The sequence below is a fragment of the Rhincodon typus genome, chromosome 2 (assembly GCF_021869965.1).
Source record: "Rhincodon typus isolate 14 chromosome 2, sRhiTyp1.1, whole genome shotgun sequence".
NCBI classification, from domain to species: Eukaryota; Metazoa; Chordata; class Chondrichthyes; order Orectolobiformes; family Rhincodontidae; genus Rhincodon; species Rhincodon typus.
Window position 1 is genome coordinate 30958661 of NC_063333.1, and position 22337 is coordinate 30980997.

General features: G+C 39.6%; 1 protein-coding gene across 6 annotated transcripts in view; it reads left to right on the plus strand.

The window, feature by feature from the left end:
- Window positions 1-22337, plus strand: part of LOC109937219 (rho GTPase-activating protein 12-like) — a 200182-nt gene that overhangs the window by 155839 nt on the left and 22006 nt on the right. For all 6 annotated transcript variants that reach the window (XM_048613345.1, XM_048613359.1, XM_048613373.1 and 3 more), the window contains 3 exons: window positions 367-428; window positions 2594-2675; window positions 18042-18146. In XM_048613345.1, coding sequence (XP_048469302.1) covers window positions 367-428; window positions 2594-2675; window positions 18042-18146 — 249 coding nt within the window. The remainder of the gene's footprint in view (window positions 1-366; window positions 429-2593; window positions 2676-18041; window positions 18147-22337) is intronic.

The window sequence follows — 22337 nt, forward strand, 5'->3', positions numbered from 1 at the left end:
GAAACGTTAACTCTGTTTTTTCCTTCACAGATGCTGCCAGACCTGCTGAGCTTTTCCAGCAACTTTGTTTTTGTTCCTGATTTACAGCATCTGCAGTTCTTTCGGTTTTTATCTAGGCCAGAAGCCTAGGTTCAAATCCCAGCTCCTGGTGTGCTAGACACAAAGGTGTGTCATAACCTGTTCAAAGATTAGATTTTTTTAAAAATGCCTGTTAAAGTGAATCCAAGTATCAGCTGTGGAAATAATATGTTCTAATGAAGGGCCATGAATTGACTTATATGGAAATCGTTTAACCAACACCAATGCTTATTGTTGATTTGCAATGCAAAACAAATTTTTCTTCCTTTTTGCCCACTGCATTTGCAGGTTTCAGAAAAATATGGATTACTTTACGTAACAAAGATCACAGAGAATGGCAAGAAAGTCAGGTAGGTAGATAAGACATTGGGACTTTTCCAACAATCCAACTAGTTTAGTGTTTGCTGATCAAATGATGTTGGTTTAATGGTAAACACAACATCTTAAATGAAAAAAAAACTGGTCATAAACAGAGAATAAAATGTCTCCAGTTTACCTGACCTAACAAATTTTTAGTTCTAACATTTGTAATTGATGATAAGTTTATCACTTTCTAAGTGGGGTAATATTGAAAATGTATATCTTAAAGCAATTTCAACTATTTCAAGTTTTAATATGTGTGAAAGAACAAAAACCCCTGTTTAAAATAAGTATTGGATCCTTGCCTTTGTGAGCAAAGGCACTGAGGACTTTGAAAGACGAAAGGACGAGTGGGAAGTTTAAAAGAAAACCATTTATTATTTCAAAACCGCCTTCAACTGTGTCCATTTGCAGATTTTTTGGAGGTAGGTCAGAGGTTGCTAAACCACTCTTAAGAAGCAAGTTTGTCAGTAGAAGCTTTTAAGTAAGCTGTGTGCCTTTCCTTTTACTGGAGTTTTGTTTTAACACTTGGAAACTGTTTCCTGGAGCCTGGGAAAATCTGTTATATAGAAGGAGACGTAAGGGCTGAATCCACAAGATAAGTGCACTTACAACAATGTTTACTCTAGATCCAACAAGCTTACCTCTTTCAAAGCACATGATTTTCCCTAGTTACCTGGCTGTAAGGTTTGGAGGGGAGGAAATCTGCTGGAAAAGATTTAAAAGACATCCAGCAGTTGTTTTCAACAAGTCATCCAAGGAAACCAAAACTTGTGAATTTCCTGCCTGAAGTTTGCTGCCTTCCTTCCACACCCAACCTCCAAATTTTCTTTAGTACGTATTTAGACCATAAAGTACAAAAACAAGGAGGTTGTAAAAACACCATTGCCTTAAACGGGCTTCTTAGATCTACTAGAATGACATCAAAAGGTTTTTAAAGTCATGAAAATTTAATGAAATAAGGAAAAAAGAAACTGTTTACAGTGGCAAAAAGATCAGAAAATAGCGAAAGTAAATTTGAAAATAATTGACTAAGAAAAGCAAAGGCAAGCTGCGTTATCATCTAGACAAACTCTGAAAGGGGGGAAATATATAGCCTGTCTGGCAAGACTGGGGGTCAGAACTGTTTTCAGAGAGTTGGCATAATGGCCACCTTCAATGCTGCTACACTTGATCTGTAGGGCTGAAACCATGGAATTCATTTCAGAATTGGGTATGGATTGAAACTTGTTGGGTACAGGATATCAGTTGAAGATAGAGCAGAAACACAAGCAGAGTGTTGAACTGTGGACGTAGTTGAAGGGTGTTTTTTGGAAAGGGTGTATGGTGCATGGCTGGGTTTAGGGTCATCAAACATTGACTACTGGAACTGTCTAGCCATTTGTTTCTGTTCACTGCACAAATTATAGAGACATCATTGTGAAGGCCTCTATAGTTCAATTTATTCTATCTGAAAGGCAAGATATCTTGGTGGTTGGCCAGTGTTATTGTCAGAAAATACCATATTTATTTTCTCTAAGCAGAAAATCACCTGTGGGGATGTTAATCCAGTCAGATAAAGGTGTGAACCCTGGGCTTAATAAAGCCCAAAGAAGGAAAAGAGGATGGTGATGTGAGTACTGTTGATGACAGGTTGTTAAGCAACAAACAAGAGTGTGACAGAAGCTGAAACAGTAACCTGAGCAGAGCCGTTTTTCTGTGTTTCTATGGTTGCTGATGTTGGGGCAATCACCAAGAGATGGTCAAAGGTGAGACAGAGATTGAAATGTAACACCTGAGAGCTTGAGAATTCACATGGTTGTTGTATTTGGCACAATTTGTTTGGTAGAAGTGCATTGTTGTCTTCGATTTAAGTGGTAAGTTCAGAAGTGGTTCTGGGATTTAATTGATCATTAAGACAGTGGTGACAGTTTCTGGAACATGAATGAAGGAACACTCATCATGTAATTAATTAATTAATTATATAAGCAAATGGAAATAGTACAACTATTTGAAGATGAATACAATGATTATTCACTATATTTGATGCTACTAACTCCAATTATTGATTCGTTTATGTAAATTGAAATACATAAAATATGTGCATTGAATATGCAAAGTTTTAATGCATACTGTTTAAATCTGTGCACTTTTCTTTTAACACATTTACTTGTAGGAAAAATTGGACATCGTCTTGGACAGTCTTGCAAGGGTCGTCTCTGCTATTTGCTAAAAATCAAGGCAGTGGAAGTGGCTGGGTAATTAATGTTTGTGCCATGTTTCATAATGTAGTGCATTCTTAGTATCCTTTCACTATCGTAAAATTATGTGGAGCAATTTTATTGCAATGTTAATAAATTGTTTAGATCACATTAGCCCAATAACGAGTAAAGTTATGCACCAGCAATGTGTTATAGTGTAAGCATGTTAGATTGCCTATTATTTTCAACCATGGATTGTTGAAAATCCCTATAATAATTTGTGAATGCCAATGACAATATCCAACTTTCAAATGTATATTTCTTCTTGGTCACTTGATGGACAGCCTTTAAGTTACATTGCATTGTATTGCAATTTTTAATTCATAATTATTAAAAAAAAAAAATCCTTTGACATATGCCACAACTGACACAATAACTAATTTCTTAAAAGATGGATATCGTTAAGTTTTCATCAATTTATAATGTGACCATTCGGCTCAGCCAGTTAAGCAGTAATTCATTATAGTTATGTTTTCTGGGATTTTTGTCCACATCGTCCTTGTATACAATGTTATGTAGTGGTTTTGCAAGCAAATTAAATCTAGTAATGTTTTATTTGTGTGTGGATATGATTAAGAAAGTCAGTACAGTGAGAAATTTAGTTTCAAAATATAGATGGTAATTATATATTTGCTGTTTTTAGCTGGCACCTCAACTGAGCTATTGCTAGTCATTTGTGTTATCATACAATACATTTTGGTGGGTGACTTCTCATAATGCATTTTACAGCCTTATTGCATTCCTTTTTATTTATTTATTCTGGTGCAGGGTACTATTGGTAATTCAAAAAAATGTTTGACATTCCCCAGCAACAAGGGACGGCACGTGGCTCAGTGGTTAGCACTGCTGCTAACTGGGTTCGATTCCAGCCTCGGGCAACTGGCTGTGTGGAGTTTACACATTTTCCCTGTGTCTGCATGGGTTTCTTCTGGGTGCTCTGGATTCCCCCCACAGTCCAAAGATGTGTAGGTTAGGTGGATTGGCTATGGTGAATTGCCCCTAGTGTCTAGGGTGGGAAATGCAGGGATAGGGTAGGGGTGGGTCTGGGTGGGATGCTGTTTCGAGGGTTGGTGCGGACTCGATGGGCCAAATGGCCTGCTTCCACACTGTAGGGATTTTATGAACACGGTATACGTTTTGCTATTTCAGACCTATTAGTTGTATATAGCACACCTATTCTTTACAAATGTTCTAATGTTTACCTGAGTAATGTAGTTACAAATTTAGATTTGCTTCTTAGGATAGTTAAAATGATCAGTTTCCTCCAGTATTGATCAACAGTCTATTTGTACCTTCACAAAACAGTTTGATAATCACCAATTTTGTTGCTTTTTGAGAGATGTGGCTAGAAGAGCATGCATGCATTACCTATGCACATAACAATAGTAATTACATTTCAAAGTAGCTCTTGTATGATGCTTTAAAACATCTTAGACTTGGTACAAACTAAAATTGCAGTACCTTTGAAACATGAACAATGTGATTATGTTACTAGAATATGTGATGTGCCACCTGGCAGAAATGTGTTTTTTTAGATGTAACGCTGTTACATCATCTTACAAATACAGGTTATACTAAAATATCTGTTGATCAACCTGTAAAATCTAGAATGTGAAATTTGAACTGCCTGAATATGTAGTAGAGGCTCGGTTCAATCTATACATTTGAAAGAGAAATAGACTGTAATTTGACAGAAGAATGTGCAGGGTATGGGGATAAGGCTGGATAAAGGCGTAAAGTGAAATGCTCATTCAGAAAGTCAGTGCAAACACAATGGGCTCAGTTCTGTAATAATTGATGTTAAAGACATTTGTTGTCAATTAATTTGAATAAATATGAAGATATTGCTGTTGAAATGGTCACTGTTAATTTCTGCTGTTTGATTTTGCAATGCTTTCCCTTTTACAGTCACTCCTGATCAGTCTATTTACAGATTTAACATATTAACAAATGGGGCAGTACAGTCGCTCTGGTTAGCACTGCTGCCTCACAGCGTCAGGATTCGATTCTATCCCCAGGCAACTGTCTGTCTGGAATTTGCACATTCCTCCTGCGGCTGCATGGTTTCCACTGGGTGTTCCAGTTTCCTCCACGCAGTCCAAAGATGTGCAGGTTAGGTGGATTGGCCATGCTAAATTGCATATAGTGTCAAGGGATGTGCAGGTTATGTGGATTAGCTGTGGTAAATGAAGGGTTTACATGGATAGAGTAGGGGTGTGGGTCTGGGTGGGATACTCTTCAGAAGGTTGGTGTGGACTTGTTGGGCCAAATGGCCTGCTTCCACACTGTAGGCATTCTGTGAAGTCCTAAGCACTTGTGCAAGAAATAGTCAAGAGTTTATAGCACCGTAATTCTGTATTTTTTTTTTTTTTGTTGCTGTGAGAAATTGAATAGCATCCAGGATTCCACCGAGGAACACTGTAAACATATCCTTGTAATTTATCAGTACTTTATAAATACTTGTCCCCAGTATTACATTGAGCATTTCAGAAGATGATTGACTAATAATTTTCCTGCTTCAGTTACAGCCACAGTGTGGCCTCTTGTTTAGGATATGTATCTTATACGAGAAGGGATTGCTGCTAAAGTGCTACAGACAACTTTGGAATTGAATGTCTAGTATTTCTAATAGTATAATAGTATCATTTGTACATAAAAATATTAGTGTGCAGAAGCGCTGCACAGCATCAAACGACGAAAAGATGTGATTGTGCAAGACCATGATGTCGCAGTTGTCAACAAACTAATAAAACACGCAGATACAAGCATTGGCCTGTGAATGCACACAACTTTTTTTATTGACATGAACAAGAACAATGGACTCTGTTCTGAGGCTATGTAAAGTACCACTCAAAAGTTTTCACTTTAGGTATTTTTGACTTGCTGGTGTTCTGACCAGGCTGGGGAGAAGTACTGTGATGAATTACTGCATTGAGAGTCTTTAATAAGTATGAGACCAGAAATGCAGGGCTAATTACGCTGTAGTATCGGAGAGGAAGGACGATGATACTTCGATGGTATTCTATCGAACGATGATAGATTGAGAAAGGGGGAGGTGCAGTGAGACCCAGTTGCTGAAAGTAATCATGCAGATGCAGCAGGCAGTGAAGAAAGCAAGTGGTATGTTGGCCTTCATAGTAAGAGGATTCGAGAACAGGAGCAGGGATGTCTTGATGCTTTTGTATCGGACCTTGGTGCGATCACACTAGGAATATTGTATACAGTTTAGAAAGGATGTTCTTGCTATGCAGAGCATTCAAGGCAGGTTTACCAAGCTGATTCCTGGGATGGCAGGGCTGATGTATGAAGAGAGACTGGATTGGTTAGGACTATTTTCATTGGCAGAATGGGGTTGGATCTCATAGAAACCTCTATAATTCTAGCAGGACGAGATGTGCAGGAAGGATGATCCGATGATTGGAGAGTGTAGACCGCTGGCCACAGTCAGAGGATATGGCAGTTTTGTAGAACTTTAGTTAGGCCACATTTGAAATATTGTGTAAGTTCTGGACACTACACAGCCAGAAGTGTGTGGAGGCTTTGGAGAGGGCACAGAAACGATTTACCAGGATATTGCCTGGTTTGGAAGATATTAGCTGTAAGGAGTTGCAGGAAATTAGAAGAACTGCAGATGCAGTCAGGTCAAAGGGTTACCTCCAGGAAAGGTAGGAGGTGAAGGCAGGCAGTGCAGGAGTCTCGTGTGGCTATCCCCATCTCAAACAAGTATGCTGTTTTGGAAAATGGAGGGGATGATGGACTGCTAGAGGAATATAGCACTCACATCCAGGTTTCCGGTACCGAGACTGGCTCTAATGTAACGAGGAATGCATCAGGGAACCCAGGGAGATAGTGAGGAAAGAGCTCAGTCTGAAACTGGTGCAGTTGGGAAAGGAGTAAGTGAAAAAGTCAAGGCAGACAGGAACAAAGCAGAGAATGAGATAGGACTGAAAAATTAAACTGCATTTATTTCAATGCAAGAAGCAGATGAACTCAGATCATGGTTGGGAACATGGGGCTGGGATGTCATAGCATTACGGAGATGTGGCTCAGGGATGGACAGGATTGGCAGTTTAATGTTCCAGGGTATAGATGCTATAGGAAGGATAGAAAAGGTGGCAAGAGAGGAGGGGAAGTGGCATTTTTGATTAGGGGTAACATAACGGCTGAATTTAGGAGGATATTCCTGAGAATACGTCCAGTGAAGTTATTTGGATGGAACTTAGAAATAAGAAAGGGATGTTCACCTTATTGGGATTGTGCTATAGACCCCCCAATAATCAGCAGGAAATAGAGAAACAAATCTGTAAGGAGATCCCAGATATCTGTAAGAATAATCGTGGTTATAGCAGGGGATTTTAACTTTTCAAACATAGACTAGGACTGCCATTGTGTTAAGGGGTTAGATGGAGAGGAATTTAAGTGTGTACAAGAACATTTTCTGACTCACTATGTGGATGTGCTTACTAGAGAAGGTGCAAAACGTGACCTGCTCTGGGGAAATAAAGCAGGGCAGGTGACTGAGGTGTCAGTGACCGTAATTCTATTAGTTTTAAAATAGTGATGGCAAAGGATAGACCAGATATAAAAGTTGAAGTTCTAATTTGGAGGAAGGCCAACTTTGACAGTATTAGGCAAGAACTTTCAAAAGTTGATCGGGGGTGATTTGCAGGTAAAGGGACGACTGGAAAATTATTTAAGAAAGTGGTAAGGAAAAGCCAGGAAACCATAGACCAGGTGGGTTGTTGGAGGGAATCCTGAGGAACCGGTTGTACATGTATTTGGAAAGGCAGGGACTGATTAGGGATAATTAACATGGCTTTGTACGTGAGAAATGATGTCTCACTAACTTGATTTGAGTTTTTTGAAGAAGTAACAAAGAGGATTGATGAGGGCAGAGCGGTGGACATGATCTATATGGACTTCAGTGTAAGGCGTTTGACAAGGTTCCTCATGGGAGACTTGGATAATTTGGATGTGAACATAGGAGGTATGGTTAGTAAGTTTGAAGATGACACCCAAATTGGTGGTGTAGTGGACAGCCAAGAAGGTTACCTCAGACTATAATGGGATCTCAATCAGATGGATCAATGGGCCAAGGGGTGGCTGATGGAGTTTAATTTAGATAAATGGGAGGTGTTGCATTTTGGAAAGGCAAATCAGGGCAGGACTTGTACACTTAATGGTACGATCCTGGGAAGTGTTGCTGAACAAAGAGACATTGGAGTGCAGGTTCATAGTTCCTTAAAAGTGGACACCCAGGTAAACAGGATGGTGAAGAAGGCATTCGTATGCTTGCCTTTATTGGACAGTGCATTGAGTATAGGAGTTGGGAAGTCATGATGCAGCTGTACAGGACATTGGTTGGGCCACTTTTGGAATACTGTGTGCAATTCTGGTTTTTCTGCTATGGGAATGATGTTGTGAAACTTGAAATGGTTCCAAAAAAAATTTAAAAGGATGTTGCCACAGTTGGAGGGTTTGAGCTATAGGGAGAGGCTGAATAGGCTGGGGCTATTTTACCTGGAGCATCGGAGGCTGAGGGGTGACCTTATAGAGGTTTATAAAATCATGAAGGGCGTGGATAGGGTGAATAGACAAGGTATTTCCCAGGATGGTGTGGGGGTGGGGGGTGGGGCAGCAAAACTAGAGGACAGAGATTTATGGTGAGAGGGGAAAGATTTAAAAGGGACCTAAGGGACAACTTTTTCACGCAAAGGTTGGTGTTTGTATGGAATGAGCTGCCAGAAGAAGTGTTTGAGACTGATACATTTACAACATTTACAAGGCATCTGGATGGGTATATGAATAGGAAGAGTTTAGAGGGATATGTGGCAAATAGGCCTAGATTTATTTAGGATATCTGGTCAGCATGGATGAGTTGGACTAAAGGGTCCATTTCCTTGCTGTAATAACTCAGAGATCAGACAAAATTGATTTGTTTTCACTTGAACATCGAAGGTTGAGGAGTGACCTGATAGAAGTTTACAAATTATGAGAGGCATAGATATAATGGATAATTGGAGTCTTTTTCCCCAAGATAGAAATGTCACATAATAGGAGGTAAGTTTAAAGGAGTTGTGTGAAGCAAGTTTGTTTTTTATACAGGGTGGTAAAATTGCACTGTCAGGGGTGGCAGTGGAGGCAGATACAACCACAACGTTTAAGAGTCATCTTGACCGGTATGTGAATAAGGAGGGAATGGAGGGATATGGGCCATGTAGAGGCAAAAGATTTTTAGTTTAGAAAGGCATCGTCTGTCAGGCGCAGTCTTGGAGGGTCGAAGGACCTTTTCCTGTGGTGTCTGGTTCTCTGTTCTTTGATTATGAAGTAGGCCATTTAAGACTGAATGAGGAGAAATTTCTTCATCTGGAAAGTTGTGAACCTGTGGAATTCTCTATCAGAGACAGCAGTTGAGGGCAAAACATTGAATATTTTCAGGAATGAGTTAGATATAGTTCTTGGGGCTAAAGGGATCAAAGGTATGAGGGGAGAGTGAGAACAAAGTACTGAGTTGGATGATCATATTGAATGGCAGAGTTAGCTTGAAGGGGCAAATGGCCTACTCCTTCTCCTATTTTATGTGTTTCCTTGTGTCTGCATTGGAATGAGCAAGGACCAGTGTGTAAGTAGGCTTTACTAAGAGCGTGGTGACAAAGAATCATTGCCTTTACAATAATATGGAACCCCAATCTAGTCTGAGGATGATCCTCTTAGTACCAGTGAAGATTACTGTTGCTGTTTCCTTTTGTACAACTAATTCCTTTGGATCAGTAACGTCTCACAGCTTGGTGTCCATCGAACTATCCAGTAGATGACCAAGGCAACTTGCAAGAGAAGAGGTGATTTTTTTTCTTTCTTTTTTATTTCCCAGAAGAAAGAAGACCAGGATGAGAAGGCATGTGAATTCACTTGGATAGTGGACTTCCTGAGGGCCCAATTAATCACATCATCATGGTTGTTATTCATATTTGTGAATAGCCGCCATCCTGTACGCACCAGTGATGCTTTTCTCCTTTGCAGTCTGCACTACTGATGAACGTCAGGCCTGCAAGACAAATAACAGAATGGCAACTTGGAGGCAGGAGATCATTCCTTCAATACATGGCTCTAATACTCTTCCATCATCGCAGGTCAGAGGGCCTTCAACAGGAGTAATGGAGCCGTAAGTCTGCTGAAGAAGATACTTTGTTGCCTGGATCACTCAAGGGGTCTCTGCATTGCACAGTAAAAAAGTTCTCAGTGTTTCTGGTAATATCTTGTTTCTGTCACATATTTCCTTATTTTAGGACCCAACCACTAATTTCTGGAAAAGGCTACATTGAGCACAAGAGGAAGTAGAGGAGAATGAAGGAGAAAAAGCACATCAGCTGCAACTGGAGCGAATGCAAGGGACAGCATGTTCAGGCTTCATCACAGTAAAAACAAACATCCTCTACGCCCAAGATTGACCCACAATCTCCTTACATTTCGAAGGGTTCATGTCAGGCAAAATTTAGACAGTTTAAGAGAAGTTTTATAACAATAATGTAGGCAACTGATACAGTAATGATAACTAGCCTGTGACAAGAGGAGTAAAGCATACAAACATAAGAGTTCAGCAGCAGCATCTGCCAGGCAGTCCAAGAGGAATAATCAGGTAGCGTAAGAGTCTGGATCCTGCTCAAAAATCACAATTCTGTCCTTAGGTGCATGATAAACCCAGAACTTGGGCCTCAATTCGTCCTCTCCACAGTGTTGCTAATTCTTTCTAAGTCCGCTCCAGCTGCATAATCTGTCCTTGGTTTACTCAAGTACAGATTGGGTAACTAACAGGAAACAAACAGTTGGAGATGGATGTGTCATTTTCAGGGTGGAAGCTGAAATTAATTTTCTGCCATCAAAATGTGCAAATCTCAAAAATTTGGTAATTTAAGCGATTTTGGAACAAATTAATTGGCGGTCTCATAGGACTCTTTTTAGGGTGCTTTGTGAATGAGGTGACTGTGCATGCAGAGGAAATCCCTAATGCGTGTAGCTGTTCTTTAAATCTGTTAATGACCTCGCAACGCATCTTAACCTCTCATCTGTTCTCCATCCCTGGAGCTCCACTTCAATCCATGTCCTTGCTTTTGTGACTCTGACTTCTTCCACAGTTGGAGTACTCTTTTAGCCAAAAGAACTGCGGATGCTACAAATCAGAAACATAAACAGAAATTGCTGGAAAAGCTTAGCAGATCTGGCAGCATCTATGGAGAGAAATCATAGTTAATGTTTAGGGTTGAGTGACCCTTCCTCAGAACTCGAACCAAAATGTTAACTCTGATCTCTCTACAAAAATGCTGCTAGACCTGTTGAGGTTTTCCAGCTATTTCTGTTTGTGTGTACTCTTTTAGCCACTTGTGCTCTAAACTTCCAAATTGCCTCCCTGAACGCTTTGCACTGTCTATTTCTCTGTCCTCCTTTATGACACTCCTTAAATCATACTTCTTTGATCAGACTTTTCCTCAGACACCTTATCTCCTTGAGGTTTTTCTCTGTTAAAGGCAGCATTTGAATGAAAGTTGTTAATGAGAGGATTGGATTCGTCAGTTCATTAACTTGCTGTCCGAGTAGACACTGCTACAGCTCATTTCTTTCCAGTTAAGTAAAAATTCACTCCAAGCAATGCAGAAATCAGCTGAAAGTTTATTTTTAGAAACATGGCAAATAAGCAGTCAGGCTGCATTATTTTTAGATTGCGGTCAAATGATGCAATAAGTATTTATTTTTACAAGAGGCAGTCATTTCAGCAATTCAGGTCCATTGGTTTGTTATTAGTACCGATAAGTTCAGTGGATGAAGAATTACTTCAATGTAGAACAGGATCTTGATCAGAAGGGCCAGTGGGCCAAGGAGTGGCAGATGGAGTTTAATTTAGATAAATGCGAGGTGCTGCGCTTTGGAAAGGCAAATCAGGGCAGGACTTATACACTTAATGGTAAGGTCCTGGGAAGTGCTGCTGAACAGAGATCTTGGAGTGCAGATTCATAGTTCCTTGAATAGAATAGTGAAACGTAAATAGAATAGTGAAGACGACGTCTGCTTGTAAATCAGGAACATAAAGTAAAAGGTTTGTTGCCTTTATCGGTCAGTGCATTGAGTGTAGGAGTTGGGAGGTCATGCTGTAGCTATACAGGACATTGGTTAGGCCACTATTGGAATACTGCATGCAACTCTGGTCTCTCTGCTATAGAAAGGATGTTGTGAAACTTGAAAGGGTTCAGAAAAGATTTAGAAGGATGTTGCTGGGGTTGGAGAGTTTGAGCTGTAGGGAGACGCTGAATAGACTTGGGCTATTTTCCCTGAAGCATCGGCGGCTGAGGGGTGGCTTTATAGAGGTTTATAAAATCATGGGGGCATGGATAGGGTAGATAGACAAGCTGTTTTCCCTGGGATGGGAGAGTCCAAAACTTGAGGGCACAGGTTTAAGGTGAGAGGGGAAAGATTCAAAAGGGACCTAAGGGGCAACTTTTTCATGCAGAGGGTAGTGCATATATGAAATGAGCTGCCAGAGGAAGTGATGGAGGCTAGTGCAATTACAACATTTAAAAGGCATCTGGATGGGTATATGAATAGGAAGAGGTTGGAGGGATATGTGGCAGATGGGACCAGATTTATTTAGGATACCTGGTTGGCATGGATTAGTTGGACTGAAGGGTCTGTTTCTGTGCTGTATGTCTCTATATGACTGTATGTACTTTCTATCAGTGTCAGCATGGCTAAGGTATAATAGACTGCTCACAAGGAGGAAAATATATTTATTTTCCTAATGGGCATTGGGGCTTCTGAGCTCATGGTTCACTGCTCCGTCCACTTTTTTTTTTGTTTCTCCTTTTTCTTTTTTCTCTCTCTTACTTACCACCTTTTACTTTATTTATTTACTGTGAAGAGTTTGGATGACCTCAGTAGCGGCAAGTTATCCCGTGGTGGAGGAGAGTGAGCCCTGAAGTGATGTCACGAGATAGGCCCAGCAGTGAAAAATTGCGCCTGAGGATCTGCAACTTTGTTGTCGGTTGGGTCCGGCGCTGGTGGTGGAAGGGCATCATGGTAACGTTGACGAGAGACTTTGGGTCCAGTGCAGGTAGTGGCGGCGGTGAATCAGCCCAGCGGCAAAAGATGGCACCTGAAGATTGGTAGCTGGTTCTGGTGTAGACAGTGGTGAGGCGGTGGTGATTGAGTCGTTCAGAATCCAAACATAGATGGACTTCTCTTTAAGCTGCATCTTTTCATTTTTCTCTCTTTCTTAAACTACCAAAATGGCACCATATTGTGGCGACGTACAAAAGCTTTCCACTGTATTTTATTGTATTTTTCACTGTAAAATACACGTGACAATAAAATCATTTATTCATCAGAATCATTCATTCAGTCGCCTTCTCTTTCTTGCATTGCACTAAGGTTGGTTATCATTTCCCATTTAACATAAGGTTAAGATAGTTCACTTTCTTTATTACTGTTTTGTCAGTTGTATTGAAGCTACCAATAAAGATCTGTTTACCCATATAGCTGACACACTGCATAGTTTAAAAGATGAGGCATTGCATTAATGCAGGATACCCAATATCACTAACATGTGATAAGTCTTAGTTATCATTTAATCTTTCAGAAAACATGTATTGTAAAATATTATCTGTAGAAATTTTAGTTATATACCTACAGAAAATATTGCTATTGTAATTATTGTACATTTATGACTTCCATTTTTGACTTCACTTTTCTTCCCTCTTTCCACCAAGTCATTCTACCATTGGAGCTCAGTTCCAGAGCTCTTGCTTTCTCTTCTTGCCACGTGGAAAAGTGCTGTCAAGTGTCGACCTGCAGTCACCTATGTAAACTTTCCAACTGCCACTGTATGTTTTTTCTGCATGCATCTTGACATAGTTAAACTGTATAATCACATATCATCAGCATTTCATGGTCTACAGTAATTTTGGATGTGCTTCACTAGAAAATCTCATGACTGCTTCGCTTGCTTCTTGCATGCTTGTGGTAAGTTTAAGCCGTTTGTGGACATCTTTGCTGCACTTTTCAATTTTGCAATTTCTTTAAAAATGCTTTAAATTAATAGGCCTTTTAACATCACTTAGAGCTTACTACAAATGCCTATTTCATTGCATTGTAATGAAATTTATTTGTTGTCTCCTTACACACTACATAAGCAAATGGTCATATTATCATTTTTTTACAGGAATGCTTGTGGCTGCCAGTAGTCCTGCTGAATAATACTGTATTAGGATATGGTACTGTAAGGACAGATTAGTGTTAATTCTATTGATGGTGCACTCTTCACCACTGTAGAACTTGGAATTCTCATCAAGATCAAACTGACATTGTTCAATTATGGTATTCAACCATGAAAATTTCTACCTGGTCTTTTCTTTGCATTAGTAGTTTGGTTTCCATTTTTGGAATTGTTATACTTATTCTAATAATCAACATAAAATATGTATGGCCTAGTAAACTTGTAATAAAATAAAGAACTGAATTTATGCTTTACACAGTATCATTTTGAACATACTGAGAACAACATTGTAGGAATGTAGAAGTTTTTTTTATTCAGCTTAACAATTGATATGCCATTGAAAGGATAAAAGTATCACCTAATCCTTATCATTTTTGCTGTTTTGGTTTATGCCCTTCTCTGATTCGGAGGACACTTAGAGGAGAACTTGATAGTGAGGTCTTCCATGTACCTTGAACCATTGTCTTTCTACCTGGTGGAGGCTGTGGGCTTTGGCCCATGCTGCTGAAAGTGTACTGTGCACCCTTTGAGGACAGTGGATTTTGCATGTTTGAACCAGGGCTATAATGAAGTTGGGAGCAGAATGGTCTTGGTGGATTCTAAAATGAGATTTGTTGTGCAGATTATTGGTGCGTAAGTGTAGTTTGATGGTGTGGCAACTACTTGCATCGATTTGCTGGTGATTGAGCAGACTAATAAGTTGTCAATTGGATTTGTCTTGCCTTTTGTGGATAGAATATAATTACATAGTTTCCCATATTGTTGAGTGGATGCCAGGGTTTACCTGTACTGAAACATTTAGCCAATTGTGGAGTGCCCCACTTACAACACTATAGCCTGGAAATTGTTGAAACCTGTATTCTGAAACTATACTCAGTGCTGAATCAAATTGGCAGAATTGTGAGAACACCAGGAGGAATTTGAAAAGGATCATTGATTCAGCACTTCTGGCTGAAGAGGGTTGCACACATACCAAGCTTGTTTCTTGGACTCGTGTTCTACAGTCTCCAGGCTACAGGCTCCACAGTCATTGAGGATGGGAATATTTATGGAGTTGCCTCTTTCTATTAGTTACTTAATTGTCCAGCACCATCATGACTGGATGCGGCAATGTTTGCAAGCTTTGAATGAGCAGTTGGTTGTGAATTAATCACTTTAATTCGGCCCACCGCATGTTACTTTCACAGTTTAGCATATTTCTTCTGTAATAATTTCATCACATTGGCACCTCATTTTCAGCTAGGTTTGGTGCTGCTTTCATTTAGCAGCCCTCTTTGAGCGAGGGTACTACATTTGATTTGTTGGTGATGAGAAGGTGAACTCAGTTATTTATTCTTTCATAGATGTGGCCATTGCTGGTTGGACCAGCATTCATTGCTTGCCTCCAGTTATCCATAAGAGACTGGTGGTGAACTGTTTTCTTGGACTGCCGCAGTTCATGTATGGAAGTATACCCGTGGTGTTGTTAGGAAGGGAGTTTTAGGATTTTGATCCAGTAACAGTGAGTAATGTCATTACAATTCCAACTCATGATAGTCTGTGGCTAGGAGGTGATGGTGTTTCAATGCATCTGTTGCCCATTTCTTAGATGGTAAAAACAAAATAACTAGATGATACTGGGTCATGAGATGCGTAGCATCATGGTGTATAACTTTACTGCTGCTGATAATCTGATGGATGTCCCAACTTTAGACGGTAAAATGCATTCTTAATGTATACTGTGGTGGTAGTGCTACAAAACATAATAAAAGATGTTCTCAGTATGAAAATGAGTCTTTGTTTCTACAAAGACTGTCCAATAGCCATTCCAACCAATGCTGTCATGCCCAGATTAACTTGCAGCAGCTAGATTGGTGAAGGTGAAGTTACAGAGTGAACTTTGAATGGTCTCTGGGCTATTAAGTCTGCAACATAAAAAATGCAACTGTAATATACCTTCTGTCCTTCATGGAACATTTCAAATGGTTCTTCAAATGGCTTTTCTTTAAAATCGGGATTATCTCATTCATATACTTTGATTTGCCAAAGTAACTGCCTCTTGTATCTTTACACTCTAGTAGCATCATCTGTAGCACAAATTCTAGTGTCATTAGTAGTTCTCAAATGATTAAAACCTAAAGCTGCTGTAATATACAAAAACCAGTGTTAGTGGCAGAGAAATATTTGCAAGTGTCTTTGAAACAAGTGGTAACTGAGATTTTTCCTTTCTGTGTTAGCTGTGAGATCATAGATGCCAATGGCAAGTCAGTCTCATTTACTCCATGTGATTGAGCAAAATGCTGAATGCATTGGGTATTGCGAAAGCTGTAGGCTTGGACAGCTTCCTGTCTTTTGTGCCAAGTACCAGAACAAGACAGTTCTCGTCAACTGGCATGCTGACATCTACCTGATAAGTTAAAGATGTGTCTTAGTGACCCAAAAAAGGCAAAATTTAGCTCAACCAATTGCTGTTTATCAGGGAGATGGTGGTATAGTGATAGTGTCACTGAACCAGTAATGAAGAGGCCCATGCTAATTCTTTTGGGGCATGAGTTTAAATCATAGCATGGCACCTATGGGAGTTAAACACTTATCAATTAATTAATTGAATAATTTTAACGCAAATCTGGAATTGAAAGCCACTTTCAGTAATGGTGACCATGAAACTATCACCTATTGTTTATAAAACTCATCTAGTTCATTGGCTTTCCTTCCCCAAGGGCAATAAAGTCCTTGCTTATCTACATGTTACTCCATATCCACAGCAAAATGGTTGATTCTTAATTCCACTCAAACAGCATGGCAAGCTACTTACTGCTAAATAAACTGAGCACGGTGGCTCAGTGGTTAGCACTGCTGCCTCACGCGCCAGGGAACTGGGTTTGATTCCACCCTCGGGCGACTGTCTGTGTGGAGTTTGCACATTCTCTCCGTGTCTGCGTGGGTTTCCTCCGGGTACTCCAGTTTCCTCCCACAGTCTAAAGATGTGCAGGTTAGGTGGATTGGCCATGCTAAATTGCCAATAGTGTTCAGGGATGTGTAGCTTAGGTGGGTTATAGGAGGATGAGTCTGGGTGGGATGCTCCAAGGGTTGGTGTGGACTTGTTGGGCCAAAGGGCCTGTTTCCACACTGTAGGGATTCTATGATTCTATAAAGAAACGTCACTAAAGAGTTACCAGATGGACTACAATGGCTGAGGAAGGAGGCTCAAAACCACCTTGAGGGCAATTAGGGATGGGTAACAAATGCAGAACTTGCCAGCAACATTCACATCTCATGACTGTTATTTTTATTTCAAGATGTAAACATACGTCAAGGGGATTTTAGCTACTATTTTGTTTCGAAAACTGTAGAATCAATCTTACCATTCACATTCAGCAATGCCACCTCCCTACAGAGACTCTGGTATTACCATGTGGAATGAAAACAGCCCCTATTATATGTGGAGGTTGAAATTATTTTGAAAAGTATAATATAGCGATAAGTAGTCAGTGTTTTGTGATTATAAGAGCACACATTTAAGAAAGCTCACATCCGTAGGTCTCATTGCATTTTGAATTGCACAATAAAAATTAAGTTTTAATGTAATTAAAAGTTAGATACAAGTAATTAGTGGTTTTAAGAAATTTTGTTTTTAATAGGGCAGAATTGATTTTAGAACTGCAAGAGGCTATATGGGTATAAATTATACCATCAGAGCTCCTTTAAATTCTGATTATAATAACTATCATGAATATGGTTTCAGAGCACATTGGTGGAACCTTGGAAACAGGTGGGATATGCACAATGTTAAGGCCATTTTCTCACATTAGTGACCGTTATCTCATTGTCTTTGCATAATTCCATGCCCCTAGTTAAGCCATTTTGACTAGAGATAATATCTAGAAATGAAGTGTGCATGCTAATGAGGATAGGTTTGCATTCAATTTGATGCCACATAGATGTTAGATTGTAAGGGCTAACCTTTGAGAAAATGCTTGAGAATGACCAACAACCAGAAAATGCTACCTTGTTAAGAAGTCAATGACTTCAGAAAGGGAGGGGACTGGATTGATGAAAACAGAATCTTATACATGGTTTATAACCCAAGTGAATGTTAACAATTTCAGTTTTTGAAATTTTAGAAATTTGGTGGCAACCAATCCAAACCCGAGTTCACTGTGGATCTAAAAGGAGCTGCAATTGAATGGGCTTCAAAAGACAAATCCAGTAAGAAGAATGTCATTGAGGTAAATATCTTAATTTATAAGCGCAGTTTTTTATATTCCATGTTCTAAGCATCCAATCACCAATTGGTAGGCACTTTGCCACCACATTGTTGCATTAATTATTACTACTCACTAGTCCTTTAAATCAATAGCTCATGGTTATAAGATAACAATCAAGGATTACTTTTTCTACTGTTATTGGATGTTTTGCCGTATTACCCTGACCATTCGCCTCAGTATTCTGTTTTAATTTCTGATACATAGAATTACAAACAGTCCTGGAGAAATTTAGCGTGTCTGGCAGCATCTGTGGACCGAGAGAGGGGGAGAGAGAGAGAGTGTTACCTTTTCGAGTCCAGTATGACTGTAATCCAGCTCTCTGTAGGGTTTTGACATTTAGTAATTTGTCCTAGATTCTGTGTTTTCTCTCCAGGTTGTATAGTATTGAATGAAATGACTGAGCAGTGTTAGTTTCAGTTCCCAGTAGATTTGGAACCATGACTAAAAATTGGCAGTGTCATTCAGAGAAACCTATGACTCATGATCAGTTAAGATGTTAGACACCAGTGCCATATAGGATACTCATTTCAGGATGGATAGAGTTGAGTAAATGTAACTTACTAATTAATACTACAAATTTGACATCCCTGAAAGTGTCAACGCAAGTGGATAAGCTGGTAAAGAAGGCATACAGCATACTTGCCTTCACCGGTCAGGGCATAAAGTGTAAAAGTTGGCAAGCCATGTTGCAGCTCTACAAAACTTTACTTGAGCCATATTTAGAGTATTGTGTGTAGTTCTGGTTGCCACACCGTAAGAAGGATGTGGGGTCTGTGGAAAGGGTGCAAGGGAGGTTTATTAGGATGTTACCTTTATTGGAGTGTATTAGTTATAGCGAGAGATTGGATAAACTTGGATTGTTTTCACTGGAATGTTGGACGCTGAGGGGCAAAGTTTATAAAAAAGGATAGAAGTACATAAAATTATAAGAGACATGGATACAGTGGATCATCAGAATCTTTTTCTCAAGGTGGAAATGTCAGTAGTAGGGGGCATAGGTTTAAAGTGGGGGGGTGGGTGGTTTAAAACTGTGAGGGAAGTTTTTTATGCAGAGGATGGTAGGTGCCTGGAACGTGCTGTCAAGAGAGGTGTTAGAAGCGGGTACCAAAGCAATGCTTAAGAGGTATTTCGACAGACACATGAACAAGCAAGAAATAGAGCATTATGGACTATGTGCAGCCAGATGGAATCAGTTCAGAATAGCGTCATAGTTGGCATAGATATGGTGTGCTGAAATATCTATTCCTATGCTGTACTGTTCCATGTTCTAATTTCATTTATTATCATCATTTATATTTGTAGCATGAAACCTATTCCCCAGTAAAACGCAAAGCACGAGTGAACACTTGAGTTGGTAGTTTTCAGAAATGTCTTGGGAGCCAGCATCACTAGTTTTGCCAATCAAATAATGGTACTGACCCAAAAACTGTTTAACACGGAAAGGTCTATTAGAATATGCCTTCACAAACACAGAAACATCAAGGCAAATTGGCTGATTGAGAGAAGCATGACTTATATTTTTCCATAATTCTCCATTCTGCAGAATTAACAACATTTTGTTTCATTATAAATTGGATAAATTAATGATGTTTTCTCTGATCAAGTTTTCCTGGTGAAGGCACAAGATTCAGGTGTTCCCTTCAATTTGAAACCCTAGTTGTCATGGGGAGGGGAATGGCAGGATGATTGAAATCTGGATTGTGGAATCTTCAAAAGGGACAACAAGAGGTGAATTTGTTGAGTTTAGTTCTGTAAAGAAGAGATTACAAATGCAAGAACGTATGGATTATGCCACTTTAGTTGAATGAGATGAGGCTTTAATAAAAAAAATTTTTCCCCATCTTTTTAAAGTTACAGCTTGATGTAATCTAGCTCAGAACTTAACTGTACCTTATGGGTAGTCTTCATAGTTGGACTACATTAACAGTAGGCAACATTTGACACAACATGGATACGATAAAGATGATCGGGCAGGTGATCTGTTGCGACTGCAGGATGTGGGAGCTCCTGGATGCTAGTGTGATCTAGGGCAAATATGTCTGTGGTATTTGCAGCTCAAGGAACCTCACCTTAGAGTTTGAGGTGGAGGGCAGAGTTGCAGATAGTAATGCATTAGAGAAGGTAAAAGATACCTGGATATTTTATTCCAGAATGTTCCTTGGGATAGTTTCTTCTGATTTGGTCTGTGATCAGGGTTGAAAAGATGTACTACACATAAAAACATAGCTCTGGGAATCCAGAATATTTAGTTGAGAGTGAAAGTTGCATGGTGGATGAGCTCGGTGCCCATGGCACTCTGGTACAGATAGTCATTCAGGTGGGGGGAGCTCAAAGGAATGTAGTCATAGTCATACAGCAAGTCTATGCTGACGCACCTTCACTAATCCCACTTTCCAGCACTTGGCTTATAGCCTTGAATGTTATGACATTTTAAATGCTCATCCACATGATTTTCAGCCTCACTTACTCTTCTGGTCGACGCATTCCAAATTCCCACCACATTAGGGGTGAATAATGTTTTCCTCAAATACTCTCTAAATCTCCTACCCTTCACCTTAAAGTTATACCCTTCATTATTGATCCTTCAGGTAATGGGTACAGCTGCTTTCTATCCACGCCCATCATAATATTATACACCTCAATCATACCCCCACCCCTAAGCCTTCTGTGCTCAAAAGAAAACAGCCCAAGCCTATCCAGCCCCTCTTCATAGCTGAAATGTTCCAACCTAGGCAACATCTTAACAAATCTCCTCTGTAACCCCTCCAAGGATCAGTATTGTGAGATTATGACCCTATTATCTGCAGCAAAGAGTGAGAGTCAGAAAAACTGTGTTTCCTGCCTAGTGCAAGGGTGTTGGACATCTGTTCAGAACGGGGGAAGAATCTGGAAGTGTAAGTCCAGTCATCGTTGTCCATTTAGGTGCAAGTGACATAAGCTGGACAAAGAAAGAGATTTTGCACGGATGGTATGAGGAGCTAGGCATCAAATTAAAAAGCATAGTTTCTAAAGGTAATAATCTCTCGTTACCTGAGCCACAAGCAAATAGGCATAATGTTAGTAAGACAAGAGAATTGAACCCATGGCGCAAAGATTGGTGCGATAAGTGGGTTCCAGTTTGTGGGGTTTTGATACTGATATTGGGGAGAATGTGATGTGTACAATTTTGATGCCCTACACCTAAAGCATGTTGAGGCTGCATGACTAAGGGTGTGGTAAGGTTTCAAACTAAAAATTGAGAGCAAGGGCTTGACTCCAATTTTGAAAGAAATTGTAAAGCAAAGAGTATAAACAATGCCAGACAGAAAGGTATTCAAGAAATGATAAACATCTTGACAGGAAGAGAGAGTACAAATCTAAGTGTAAGTCAACAGACAAGGCTACAGGTTACAAACATGTAATAGGACAAAGCAAAAAGCCCTAACTGTATGTAACTTTTGAAACAAAACAGATGCCCTGATAGTGCAAATAGAACTACAAAGTTATGATTTGATATCCATTACAGACATGGCTGCAAGATGACATAGATTAAAACCTGAATATTGAAGATTGTAGGACATTTGTGAATAACAGGAAGCCAGGAAAAAGTGGAGGGGTGGCTCTGTTAATTAATCATGGTGTTTTCACAATAAAGAGAGAGACTATTATTAAAGTTCAGGAAAGCAAGATGTGACAACAGTTTGGAGAGAAATGATAAAGGCGAGAATTGGTATGAAGTCCCTTAACATTAACCAGGTATTAATATGTACTATAAAAGAAAAATATAATGGGAGTTTGTCAGACAGGTATAGGAATAATCATAGGGGATTTTCATCTATGCTGAAACTGTAAAAATCAGCTGGGCAAATGTATTCTAGCCAGTTCATGAAATTGTTTTGGGATAGTTTCCCAGAATAGCACATTCTAGAGCTGACCAGAGAGCAGGCTATTCCAAACCTGGTATTGTGTGGGAGGATTTGTTAATGATCTCGCAGAGAAGGTACACCTAGATAGCAGTAACAATGATATGATTGAATTTTCTCAGGGTTAAGAGAATTGTTGTACACTTATACTAAAGTAATGAGGCTTAATCTGTAGAACAGCGAAGTACAAGGTAATCCAGGCACTGTATTAAATTAATGTTATTAGTGATCAATGGTATGCATTAATATG